We start from the raw sequence: 13,838 nt of genomic DNA, 5'->3' as shown, positions 1-13,838 counted from the left end.
CTCATGAGGTTAACACAGGCCCACTTCTCAAGCTTCTCCAAGTCCTTATGAATGGCATCCCATCCCTCAGACATGTCAATTGCACCACTCAGCTTGGTGTCACCAACAAATATAAACCCTTCTGAACTAATCTTGTTTTATAGCTTCTCTCAATGAACAAGCGACAGGACGAGAGGAAATGGCCTCAAGTTGCACCAGGGGAGGTTGAGGTTGGATCTTGGGAACAATTTCTTCCTATAAAGGGCTGTCAGGCATTGGAACAGGCTGCCCAGGGCAGTGGTGGAGTCACCATCCCTGGAGGGGTTGAACAGATGCAGAGATGAGGTTCTCAGGGACATGGGTTAGTGCCAGGGGTGGGTTAACAGTTCGACTTGATGATCTTGAAGGTCTCTTCCAACCAAAATAATTTTATGGTTCTATGTCCATTCCTGGGGCTCTGAGCAACCTGATCTGGGTGAAGATGTCCCTGCTCATGGCAGGGGTTGGACTGGATGAGCTTTGAAGGTGCCTTCCAACCCAAACCATTCTATGATTCTATGAGGAGAGGACCAGCTGTCTCCTCCTCGCATAAAACCTTCTCCGTCCATCCATCCAGAGTGGCAGCTCCAGCGTTTTGGCTGGCGACCCAGCTCTGTCCTCTGAATGCTGCTAAAAGCCAGCGTAGGGGTGCAAAAATGTTCTTTGTCAGCAAACCACGGGCATGATTTAACAGGGATTAAACACCCTGCGCGCTTGTCCTGCTGCTGACCGGGGGATGCTGCTCCCACCCTATCCCTTCCGACTCGCAGGATGAATTACTTCAGCGGGTTGACATCTCAACTCAAAGTTGGTTGTGTCTTTTAGCATTACGGGGCTTTTCATAGCCCAAGTGCCCATTATATTGCCTGGGTGCCTGGAAAGAAAAGATTACCTTTCTGAGAATGGTTTTTCCCTTTGGTTATTTGCAAAAGGTGGAACGCGACGGCACGAGCTTGTGGTCGAATTGTGCGGTTGAAAAGCGTGTGGATCAGCTGGTTATTCTAATGCTTTTACTGAGGACGTGGGCTGTTGCTTTCATGGGATCAGGGCTCATCCCCTGGGATTGCAGAGGAACCGGTCAAAATCCACGTGTTTTTTTCCTTAGGATTGCTATTCGCTGTGTGCATCATACTGAGGCACCCGTGTTTGTGTGGTGGATGTGTGCAAGCTCTTTTGGCAGGAGAACATCCTTAATTCTTGTCTTTTAGCATAATTTTTGTAACCATCACGTCCTATCCAGCCTGCCCGTGCGATGCCGTGTGCTCTTGGAGGAGAAACATGGCAGCTCCGAAGAGAAGATCGTGGAGTATGTGTGCAATCTGCTTTTTTTTTTTTTTTACTGTTTCTTCACATATTTTTATTTGGTGACGTTTCCTTCGGAAAGGTGAAAAATAATGAGGATAAGATGTAACGTCGGTTCTCATGCCATTAGCTTTTAGTAGAAGCAGGGGAATGCGAAAATGGATTCTGCCGACTTAAGTCACAGTTTGTAGTATCAGCTGCTATATAAATAGGTTATAAAACCTGTTCTTGATTCAGGGGTTGATGGTTAGAGGTTTTTTTATGATCGGTTTCAGGTTTTATTTCTAAAAATGCTGATGTATTTCCATATATTGGATTTATATAAAAATCAGGGGATGGGGAGTGTACCTACTGTTGTTCTGCAGCCAGAGTGATGTTCCTTTGCCCTGGCATCCTGTGGGACTGATATCCATCAGATAAGCCATAAACCCACCCCCACGCACCTCCTAAAGTTGAGACAGTAGTTTTCTTAGTCGTATTCTCATTTATTCCTTTCTTTTTCTTGGCAACATGCATCACACACCAAAGATAACATCTTCCCCCCCCCGGCAAGGAATTCCATCTGTTGGGAAACTGCTACGACCTCATGCACGGATTTGACACACTGAAAGAATTTGTGTTTCTAAAGGTGATGAGGTTTTTGGTTTTTTGAAAAAGAAAAAAAAAACAAATCCACCTCCCAACCGCAAAAAAATCCTTGTAGCAGTGAAGCAAGCTACGTAATAAATTATTGTCTGATTATTGATTATTGATTGATAATGAGGGATTTCTGGCTTTCCGGTTATTCCTCTCCCTTCCTTGCTGGGTAAATTTGTCAAGGCAGCTGGTTTGGGTCTGATTCTGTGGCCTTTTGCACTTGATTGTCTCCTGGCTCTCTCCTATCTTTTTTTTCTTCGCTGATTTATTTTTGTGTCTATTTAAATGGCTCTGTTTCAATGCAGAGTGGCGTTTACCTGCTTTGTGGCATGTCAGGCTCGTGGACGGCACCGCAATGTAGCAGTTGTTGGGCTCCCGTCCTGTCACTTGGGCTTTTCTGCATCACCAGAAACCAGACTTGAGACTGGAAAAACGATGAAATATATAAAATGTTCAGCCAGCCGTGGATGCATCAGTATCTGAAAAGCCCAAGGCTAAATCCAGCAGCAGTCACTTTTCAAAGGTGTTTACATTTTAATGAGAAAAGGGTCAGATCCAGGATATAATAATTTACATTTCTGCACTTGGAATTGTTTGGAATCTGGAAAAATACCAGTTATAGAGCAGCAAATCCAAATGGTAGACATGATGCTTCATCTGTGCTCACAGTAATACCTGGATGGGGGGAGTCGTGGTTCATCTCGATTGCTTTAGTTTTTCTGTAGTTACTGTTCAAACAGTTTTCTGGGTACAAAAGGTGGCCACTGGCAATAAACCGCTCCTTTCATTTACTGCTTGTTGTGGGAGAATGAAGAATTTTGTAGGCCTCTTTGAATGCAATGTGCGGACCGGCGAGGATAAAGCTCAATATGAGTTTAACATCAATGCCCTTTAATGAACGTTTAACAACACTGAATATCAATGTCTGCCAGAGCACGTTTTTACAACCCTTATATACTCTTTACCCAATGACCACGCGGCAAGCGCAGGCTACGATTGGTTACTCTCTACAGTCACTCTCCCCCCACCAATGGTGATTAGCTGCAGGGCACTGTCCACGAACTGTTCATGCGCAGTGACAACAGTGCCCCTCCTGCAGCCTGGGTCAAGGGCAGACCAGCTTCTGTTTACTTCCCTTCTGTCTTTGGTGTCTCCAGAAAAACCTTCCGTGTAGGTCCTAGCCTGCACCACAGCCACATCAAGCTCTGGCTTGTTCACAGCACACAGCCCATGTCCTCTTTCTTCCAAAAACTCTCCACAATTCCTCCTTTTTTTCTTTTTGGACAAGCCAGGCTTGGTTAGCTGTGCGTTCTAATCCCTCTTTGATATGTGATAAAGAACAACTTATACATAACATATCAATTACAACAACAATCAACATAAACAAGGCACTTTGCAATAAACCCTTAATCCACTCCCCTAGGCCAAGCCAATTTGTTAAACTTTCTAAACCAAAAATCAATCGGTTCGATTTCCTGTGGCTCTGGCCCTACGGGAAGGCGATCATTGCAATTGTCATAGTTGTCAAACCATGTGCTAATATTTTTCCTCTTAGCAAACTTGAGGTATTCCATTGTTGTTTAAATATCACAATGGATTGATTAAACAAATTCCAAGAACTTTTCTTTAACGGTACTCCTACTCAACATGTAACAAATGGTGTGCTGGGTGTTGATAAATCTGCCCAGAAGGTAGTGGTGTTTAAAGACCTTCCTAACGTTACCATACATTTTGACGAGGATCAAAAGCAGTCCTTAACAAAAACCCAGGAACTAGACTGCTTCTCAAGAGAATGAAAAAGATACAAACTTTCCACATGCTTAACACTTTATCATTAAGACCTACTTGTATAACTATATTACACATACATGTCACAGCTAAATTAATGCAAAGGTTTCGCCTCATTCTGTGTCCTCCAAAGGTTCTGTTGCAGGGAGTTGATTCGGTTGAACGTGCTTCAACTCTGGCTTTGCTGCTTGGCTTGGAACCCACAATGGACCTTGATCTGTGGAGAGACACATATACCCTCTACCATTAACAATAACAGGTACCGGTCCCTTCCACATTCCGGTGGTTGGTTCGCTGAACTGCTGCCACTACTGGTTGGATTGTAGATGAGACTTGCTGGCTAACTTGTTGAAGAAATCTCTGCATGACTCCTTCGAAAGCGGCAGCCATCACTTTCGCATTTTGCTGTTCTTCTGATCTGGCTACTTGCGTCAGCATTTGTTCTACTGAAGATCCCGGTGGCAGAGTTGCTAATATTTGTTTGGTCTTTGAATTTGCATTATCGAAAACTAGCAACCGAAACATTTGATTTTTCATTTCTTCTGACAAATCCGGGTTTTGCATTACTCCTTCATGTAGCCGGTCAATAAAATGCGTGAAATTTTCTGTAGTGCCTTGGCGTATTCCGCTGAATGAGGGAGCTAAGGGTCCTGGTAAAGTTAAGAAAGCATCTAGGGCAAGTTGTGCAGCTTTCTGGTGAACTTCAGCAATAAATCGCAGTTGAACTTCTATTGTAGCGTACTGTCTGCGACCCGTATAGGCGTCGGGCACCACATTGGTTAATGGGTCATTTGGACTGGTGTGTTTGGCTGTTTCTTGCTGCGCTCGTTGATACCAGGCCGATTCCCACAGGAGGAATTGTGCTGGAGTTAGTAATAAGCGCATTAAATTTTGGCAGTCCATGGGACACAATAAGTTAGCAGTAAAAATCCAATGCAGTATTTGTCTGGTAGCTTCTGAACGTATCCCATAGTTGGTGATTGTTTGTTTGTCTTGCTGTAAAATTTTCCATTCATGTGGTTCCCATACCGCTGTCTGGGTGTTCATGTTTTGAATTACCGGTAGGGCTAATTTTGCTGGAGACCAATCACCTTCTAGAACGGCATCTTTGATGACCGTTGACCATCTGCCAGGTCAGAGCGAGGGCCGGTCAGTAGATTCTATGGGTACCTTTGGTTGCATTGTTTGAGGAAGGCAAGCTGGTTTTTGATACCCGATTTGTCTCTTATTTTTCTCTACATCTGACATTCGCAAGTCAAGTTGTTCAAGCTTACTGGTAATGACTTGCAGTAACTGCTCTACTCCTTGTGATGAGCCCAATGATGTAGAAGGAGGCTCACAGGATCCCTCCACATGTATTTGTGGAGGTAAGTTGGGGAGCGGCCCCTGGCGCCACGGCCCGGCCGGGCCCAGCCCGGCTGATGCGATAGTCTCAGAGGGGGGCGTGTCTGACTCGGGGTAGGGCAGAGGCGGAGCTGTAGGAGGAGGGCGGCGCTCAGGGCCTCCCACATCTGGACAGTCCCCTAGTTGCACTTCCGCTTTCTTCTCACATTGCCCCAGAGACTCAGACGGGGAAACTTCTGGTTCTTTGTTTGAGGAGGGCAAAGTTTCCAACTCCCGCCGCAGATCGGATTGCAAGAGTATTGGCTGAGCCGGGACCCCTCGACCACCCCAAACAGCAGGCAGACCCCACAGAGTAGCCCACAGGCTCTTATCTTTTGGCCGACAACTTTTATCAGTCCAGGTTTGTTCTGGGGCAAGCGCCCTCGTGGCTCCCAGGGCAGCGTGTTGTTCTGACTTCATTACTTCCAATGATTCTAACATGGTTCTCCACAAATCTCTCAGAGCTTTAATTTCTTTCTCTTTTTCCCCTCTGATAGTCTTACCCACATAGTGTCCCCCAATAATCTCCACTCCATTGGGGAAAACAAAAGTGGAATTTCTCCAAAGTGTCCCCACTTCTGGGCTAATGTAATCAATGTGATTAACTTTTCCTGTGACGATTCGATACCTCTCTTAGAGAGAATATGCGTCAACAGTGCCGCAGCTGTTTCAAGTTCCATTATCTAATTAGTGCGGTCTTAAGTAGGAGGTGAGTGGCCAGCTCGTCTGGTGCTTGTCTTTTGTTACTGGACAAAGCACACTCTCCTACAACCCGATTTGGCTCCATCTTTTAATGAATGCTGCTTACCACAGTAAATGGCACTCTGGAGATCCTACTTTTGCGAACCATCCTCTTGCTACCAGTTGTGGGAGAATGAAGAATTTTGTAGGCCTCTTTGAATGCGACGTGCGGACCGGCGAAGGTAAAGAATCGGACTCAGTATGAGTTTAACATCAATGCCCTTTAATGAACGTTTAACAACACTGAATATCAATGTCTGCCAGAGCACGTTTTTACAACCCTTATATACTCTTTACCCAATGGCCACGTGGCAAGCGCAGGCTACGATTGGTTACTCTCTACAGTCACTCTCCCCCCACCAATGGTGATTAGCTGCAGGGCACTGTCCACGAACTGTTCATGCGCAGTGACGACAGCGCCCCTCCTGCAGCCTGGGTCAAGGGCAGACCAGCTTCTGTTTACTTCCCTTCTGTCTTTGGTGTCTCCAGAAAAACCTTCCGTGTAGGTCCTAGCCTGCACCACAGCCACATCAAGCTCTGGCTTGTTCACAGCACACAGCCCATGTCCTCTTTCTTCCAAAAACTCTCCACATGTGCTCACAGTAATACCTGGATGGGGGGAGTCGTGGTTCATCTCGATTGCTTAGGTTTTCTGTAGTTATTGTCCAAACAGTTTTCTGGGTACAAAAGGCGGCTACTGGCAATAAACCGCTCCTTTCATTTACTGCTTTAGAAAGACACATCACTAATTACTTGTTGGAAATCGTCTGGGTTAGGAGAGAGAAAATATTACTGCTGCAGGAGCTCATTAAAAGGAGATGCGGGGAAGTGGCTGTGCTGATCAGCAGGAGTTCAAACCCCAAATGTAGATGGTCAAAGGTCCTTCTGCCTTTCCTGCTGCCAAAGCGTTGGCTTGATGGAGGGTTTGACCAGGCTGCCCAGGGCAGTGGTGGAGTCACCATGCCTGGAGATGTCTAAAAGACATGGAGATGAGGTTCTTAAGGCCATGGTTTAGTGCTAGAGTTGGGTTAATGGTTGAACTTGTTGATTTTGGAAGTCCATCCAACCAAAACGATTCTATGATTCTATGACTATGTTCTGTTCCTCTCTGCACAGCCCCAGAAGGCACCAAGCAGAAGGAGGTGTCATCTCAGTGGGATGTGATGTCCAACGGGTCTTCACTGGAGGGGGCGGAGAGCAATGGGTTGGGTTTTGGAGGCTGGACAAGAGATGTGAAAGTTGATGATAGTTCCTCATGGGACCAGGCTGGAGCCTCTCCTTGGGTCTCCTAGAGGTCTTTTTCGTTTGATTTTGCCATCATCCCATCATGCAGGCACAAATAAATAAATCTGTGGGCTACTCAGGTGCTTCTCAGTTTATGTCCTGAGTGTCTTAGAGCAGAAGGAACCTGCTGGATTACAGCAGTATTTAAAATGTATTTGTTATAAACTCCCCGGGGAGAGCAAATGCGAGAGGGACGCTGGACGACCCACCACAGAAGGAGGTGGCCTCGTTGGTATGTGAAGAATTTGTGCTGCGACCGCCTTGTCTAGGAAGCATCTCTTGTTCTTAGCAAAACACGGGATCATAAATCCTGTATGGTGAGAAAAATGTTTACAAGGATTTGTCAGGGTAGCTCTGGAGCCTGTCACAGCCTTTATTTCTGGGGAATAAATCTTCTGCAGAGAGAGGCTGCTCTGCGTTCCTCCTGCCCTACGTTGGAATTACGGAGGAACGCATGGGAGGATTGGCATGGGAACTTTTTCAGTGTTTATCTGGAGGATAAATAAGGAAGAGATGCGGGTTTACCAACTGGGATGCCTTAAGTGAGTAATTTAAACCCTTATTTAAATGATGGAGTCCAAGTGGTTGGAAAGATTGGCTTAGGTGCTTGCCATTTATTGGAATTTGATGGCTGTTGGACCTTTTGATCACTGAATTTTTATATAGGTGCCTAAAATTGGAGAAACCTGATGCTGAGTGCTGCGTTTCTGCCTGAACTCTGTATTTTAGAGATCTTTTCCAATCATCTTACCTAAGTGTTAGCATTGAGTGTTAGCTCCTGGCAATGTAGTTGTCAGTTAAATCCACTTCCAACTTTTGATATTTGGGTGGTTCTCCTGTCTTTGAGGACCACAACCTTCAAAGAAACTTGTCATGTGTGGGAAAGTGTTTTCGCCTTTCAGCATCCATCCAATGGAAATGAAAACACGGCAAAAGCAACCTCTTGATTTTGTTTCCTTTACTGATGCCTGAGCAGGTTGGACCTTGAGTGGAAGTGAGGAGTTGTGTAGTCATTGGCTTAATGGTAGGTTAGGATGTTGGTTTGTCTTGCTGAGTTGGAACAAGAACTATTTTAAGAAGATCACTTTGTGGACCAGCAGTCTTGCTGACAAGGTTGCCAGATCAGCATATTTTGGACCGAAAACCTCCGTTCTTCACTTCAGGGAATGATATTTGTGTGTGGCTGGAGTCTCTGCCTCCTTGGGATGGTTGTGGGTCCCACCCTGGCATGGCTGGGCTGCTCAGTCCAGGTTTTGGAGAAGTTTTGTCTTGGAGTGATAGAGAGAAGATGGTTGGAGCATCTTCCCTGTAGGAAGGACATAAGAATGGGGTCCTCTCACACAGACTTCAATGAGCTGATGGAAATACATTTCTGTTCCTACATATCTCTCGTTCTCATCATGAGCTCATATTTTCTTCCATCGTTTTGTTTGCAAGTCCCCCTATGCTGTTGCCTCTCACTCATCTTGCCCCAAATGGGTTCCTTCTCCATTGCTGCTCTTCACGTATCAGGCTCACCACTTGGCTCCACAAGTTCAACAAGGCTGGAGCATCTTTGGGAGAAGGGGAATAAACATAGAAATGTCATTAAAAATGCTTATTCTTATTGAATTTATTTGCTGATTAAAGGTAAAACTGTGTAATTGCCATAAACTGTATAATCTTGCTAGAGCAAGAACCCCATTTAGATCACTCTTTAACATAACAACTCTTAATAATAATTACACATTACAGTAATGCTGATATTTATTAAGTTATAATAAGCACTTCGCACATCTATCGGCTTTTTCTGCTACTGATTCTTTGTTTTATGGTCATAGTAATGGGCACGGCATGGGCTTCGTAGGAAACATTTGAAAGGTGATTTTCAAACCCCCAAGAGTTACAGACTTTGTGCTTTGACGAAGCAGGGGGAGGAGGGATCAGCAAAAAAAAAAAAAAAAGATTTGAGGTTGATCTCTATTAATTATCATTAAGGAATGTATCTGTGGTCTGGGAATCCTTGGTGGTAGATGCTGTGCCAACACAGATCCAAGGGTTGACCACTCCCTGAAGAGCTCTCAAGAACATGTGTTTGCTCAGTTTAGGAAGACAACCGCTTTGATGCTCAGTTTTGCCTGTGATGGTTTTGGTTGGTCAAGCACATGTGTCTCACACTTGGTAGAATTAGGGAGAGCCCAGAAATTAATGGGTAATAGCTCAAAAAGCTTTGCCTTGAAAAAGGATGGTGACCAAAACAACCCTCATCTGAGCTTTGGGACATCTCTGGGCAGGCTGGTGGAATTGGAGAAGGCAGTTGCATGATGAGTGGGAGAGACTCATCTAAAATGGATGAGACTACTCAGAAAGAAGTATGGAAAGTCAACTGAGAGCAGAGGAGGCTTTTTTAAGCAATGAGTGCTTGAACATCATCTCATGGAATCCTAAAACCATTCAGGTTGGAGAAGTCTTCCAACCACTTGTCCAAAGCAGTGTCAACATCAAGTTTGGACATCACCTTGCTGCCGTAGCCATCAGGCACGTGTGGTCCTAACCATGAACCCCGATATTGGAAAGGAGTGTGGTCAGAAAGGGGAATTCAAAGGACAAATTCAGAAAACCCAGAGCTGGTCGCTACCAGGAGATGCCCCAAAGCCAAGATGTTACTTGTTGAGCCTCTTTCTTGATGCCCTGGGTTGGGTGATGGTGACATATTGGCAGTGGCCTCAGCACAGATGGGTTGTCCAGTCTCTGTGTCATTACATGATTCACACCGACTAAGCATATAAAAATTACAGACCATGACTTGTTCATTTTTTATCTTATTATGAGGGTTGGATGTCAACCAACTTGTTGTCCATGCTTGGATGTCTGCTCTAGAGATCCTTGTGTCTGATGATGATCCTATCTCAGGTGGATGTGGGAACTCATCACGCTTAAAAATAGAGTTTTGGTTTCCTTTAGAGAGAGGTGAAGGTACTACAAGGCAATTTGGTTCTAAAGTTTCCTACTAGAGATCCATAAATATCTCAAATAGATGGTTTGTGGTCGTTTGATGGACCTGGTGACTTCTGACAAACCCATTCCTTTCCAGTCCACCGTCTATCCTGTTGCTTAATCCTCAAATGCTCCTTGGGCTTAGGGTGAGCACCCCAAAAAGTGCCCTGGCCTTGATTTCCTCTTCAAATAAAAAAAAAAAGCAAAATAGGCAAAAAAGACTTTACATTTGTGTTGTTTGGCCCCAAGGGATGGAGGATGCTTGAGATGCTTCATCCACCTGTATCAGTTGTCCCCTTCCTCACATGGTCCAGGACTTATTGCAACCACCTATTCTCCTAGCTCTTTCTTTAGCACTTTTTGTTTAATAATTAGTGCTTTGCATTTGCTAATTGGCACTAATTAACAAAAAAGGGAGAAGCATGCCCTCCTCCAGGGCTCCATGCTCTCTGGGGCTCCTCTTCTTTATTTCTTCTCTATATTTTTTTTCTCCCTTTTAATACGCCACATGATTTTTTGTTCAGGAGCTAATGTGTGATATTGATCTAAATAATGAGCCTTTTTGACAGTCTGGGCACATTTGGGAATAAATCCTTGAGCAGATGAAATCCTGAGGCCAGAACTGCTCGTTCTTGGCAGTTTCCAGACGAAGCCACAATTGTTCAGAAATGACAGATGAGAAATAGTTCAGGAGCTGGAAATTACACGAGCTGGGAACAGATTTTTTGGGTTTTTTTTCTCCTTCCCTTCAGAATTTGCTTGGTAATTTTATACTTGTCTCAAAACAGACTGTAAATACAATTTTTCTGGTGAAGGATGAAATCTTGGTGTCCTGCAACATGATGGGAGGTCTTGTGTCTTCTCCCACCCAAGCGCAGGGAAGAAGGAATATGAGTTTTACCACAAAACACTGAATCCAAAGCTTAATTCATGTGCAAACATGCCCAGGTACAGGAGCTGATGGTTTATTTTCTTTAAGGTGTGATTGACGTTCAACCATGGAGAAATAAGGAGGAGGATAACATCATAAAGCCTGTAAATCTTCTTTAGAACTGTTCTCCTGCAGACAGAGAGGTTTTGAAAATAGATTTTCTGTTTCCCCCACGTGCAGACCTCGCTGGACCATTTACAGCTGCACCGTTGCTGCATCATCATTTATCGCTGCCATCCTAGACAAGATTTTCAATTCTCATCCTCTTCCTCACACTCTTGTCCATCAACCCAAGCTTATCACTCTTTATCCAGCACAAGTTAATGCCTTGGACTCTTTAAATGCAGCTTTTTAAATGGTTTTTTTTTTCCTCTTATGCATGTGTCTGAAGGTTTTCAGTAGTTTGGGTTTTAAGAAGGAAGATAAGCAAAATGTCCAGTGTTGTCCTTAGATGTTGGAATATTACTGAAATGTGACTTTTGTTTGTACACACATGGACCACCGAGGTTTATGATAAATGTTATTAGATGTACAGCAAAAGCATCCCACCTATGATAACAGTAGCTTTGGCTACTGTTTTATAAACCTTTTTATAAATACTGGGAAATAATTTCTTGACTTTTTTTTTTTTTAATTTTACTTTCTCAGGCCCCCTCTGTTCTCAGTGTCTCTCCTGAAGGGATGGAGAACTCATCGGTGGCATCGGCCTCCTCGGAGGCGGGGAGCAGCCGTTCTCAGGAAATTGAGGAGCTGGAGCGTTTCATCGACAGCTACGTCCTGGAGTACCAGGTCCAGGGGCTGCTGATGGATAAAACCGAGGGGGACAGAGAGAGCGAGAAGACACAGTCCCACATCTTGCAGGTGGGCTAAGGGAATAGCACGGGGTGGGAAAAGGGCTAGGCTGGGGATGCACATTCAGCTGAAGCAGCTTTTTTAGTGTTGGAGTGTAAAGCCGGGACATAAAAGAGCAAATTTGGGGCAGCTTGTTTGTTCAACCAGGCATGAGGTTGGTAGAGGCTAGTAGAGGTCTCCTGCCAACTGTTTTTTGTTTTTTCATGGTCTCAATGTGTGTGCCCTGAAGCTTTTTGAGTTCTCCAAGGTTCCCATTTATGGAAGCACAAGTTGTATGAGGGAACTGGGGCTGTTTAGCCTTGAGAAAAGGAGGCTGAGGGGAGACATTGCTCTCTACAACTACCTGAAAGGAGGTTGTAGCATGGAGGGTGTTGGTCTCTTCTCCCAAGTAGCAAGTGATAGGACAAGAGGAAATGGCCTCAAGTTGCACCAAGGAAGGTTCAGATTGGATATTAGGAAAATTTTCTTCCTGGAAAGAGTTGTCAGGCATTGGAACAGGCTGCCCAGGGAAGTGGTGAAGTCACCATCCCTGGAGGGGTTTAAAAGGCGTTTAGATGAGGTTCTCAGGGACATGGTTTAGTGCTAGAGTTAGGTTATGGTTGGACTCGATGATCTTGAGGGTCTCTTCCAACCAAAATGATTTGATGATTCTATGATCCTATACATGAAGGACATTTCATCTGTAAATAAAGTGTACCTCTCTCCATCCCAAACAGCATGCTGCTTCTCCAGAGTGGAAAAATCCTGGAGGGATTGGGAAGAGCCGCAGTGGGGAGGTGCTCGGTAGTGAGATGTGTTCCCATCCATATGCACAGGGGTGTCCATGAAACAACCAAGACCAGAAGGTCAATAAAAACCCCAAATTCTCTCCCCAAAAGTGTGGTTTTTGTGGGCATTTTAATACATATGATAAACTGTTTGCCATGAAGGTTGTTCATGGCCTCAAGTTGCACCAGGGGAAGTTGAGGTTGGATCTTGGGAACAATTTCTTCTCAGAAAGGGCTGTTGGGCATTGGAACAGGCTGCCCAGGGCAGTGGTGGAGTCACCATCCCTGGAGGGGTTGAACAGACACGGAGATGAGGTTCTCAGGGACATGGGTTATTGGCAGGGTTGGGTTAATGGTTGGACTTGATGATCTTAAGGTCTTTTCCAACCAAAATGATTCTATGATTTTATTTGTGCTGTATTTCAGAGGATGTGAACACCCAGCAAACAGAGGGATGGTTTTAGGGAGGATATGGTTTGGTGTTATCATGAGGAATGACGTGGTCCTAGTTAGGTTTGTTCCTAAAAATGGACATTTTAGGTCCAACACAAGGAGAAATGAAACCTCCTGAACTGTCATTGTTGTTCAGAGGGAAATGGTTTGTATTCTGGTGCCATGGTGTGCTGAAGATGTGAACTGTTAAAGGGATAAGGAGCCCATGGTTCAGGGAACAGGGAGCTCTGCTCCATGCCCTTGGGCTTGTAAGGCTGCCGTGATCTTCCATTTGTGACAGAAGTGCTTTCCTACCCTGCAGGGCTCCTGGTAGGATAAAATATTTAGGTTAGAGCCTTGTTACAAGGATGAAATAAGAATAATAAGTGTATTAATTGCTTACAAATGAGGCCCTGCCTCCATAAGGCTTTGTTTTTGTCTTTAAATTAGGAGTAGTAGTTGGGGTAGGAGGCCACGGTGCTCTCCTACTAGTTCCAGAAGTCTCCTGCCCTGTGCACCCTAGCATGCAAAAACCTATGTCCCCAAGTCCAGCAGAGAGAAGTTGTCTGTGAACCTCATGAAGCTCAACAAAGCCAAGTCCAAGGTCCTGGAGTGCATTAGGAAAAGTGTGACCAGCAGGTCAAGGGAAGTTGTTCCTCCCCCTCTACTCTGCCCTGGTGAGGCCGCATCTGGAGACAGAGAGCTGGGTCTGTTCAGCTTGGAGAAGA

The 13,838-nt window shown here is 44.9% G+C and overlaps 1 protein-coding gene across 4 annotated transcripts in view; it reads left to right on the top strand.

Annotated features, from left to right (window-relative positions):
• LOC136115739 (CBP80/20-dependent translation initiation factor-like) overlaps positions 1–13,838 on the top strand; it is a 125,097-nt gene that overhangs the window by 16,781 nt on the left and 94,478 nt on the right. For all 4 annotated transcript variants that reach the window (XM_071801617.1, XM_071801616.1, XM_071801614.1 and 1 more), the window contains exon 2: positions 11,708–11,920. In XM_071801617.1, coding sequence (XP_071657718.1) covers positions 11,741–11,920 — 180 coding nt within the window. In that variant the 5' untranslated portion in view covers positions 11,708–11,740. The remainder of the gene's footprint in view (positions 1–11,707; positions 11,921–13,838) is intronic.

The sequence above is a fragment of the Patagioenas fasciata genome, chromosome W (genome assembly GCF_037038585.1).
Source record: "Patagioenas fasciata isolate bPatFas1 chromosome W, bPatFas1.hap1, whole genome shotgun sequence".
Taxonomy (NCBI): domain Eukaryota; kingdom Metazoa; phylum Chordata; class Aves; order Columbiformes; family Columbidae; genus Patagioenas; species Patagioenas fasciata.
Note: the sequence above shows the minus strand (reverse complement) of the source record. Positions and strands in the feature narration are given on the sequence as shown.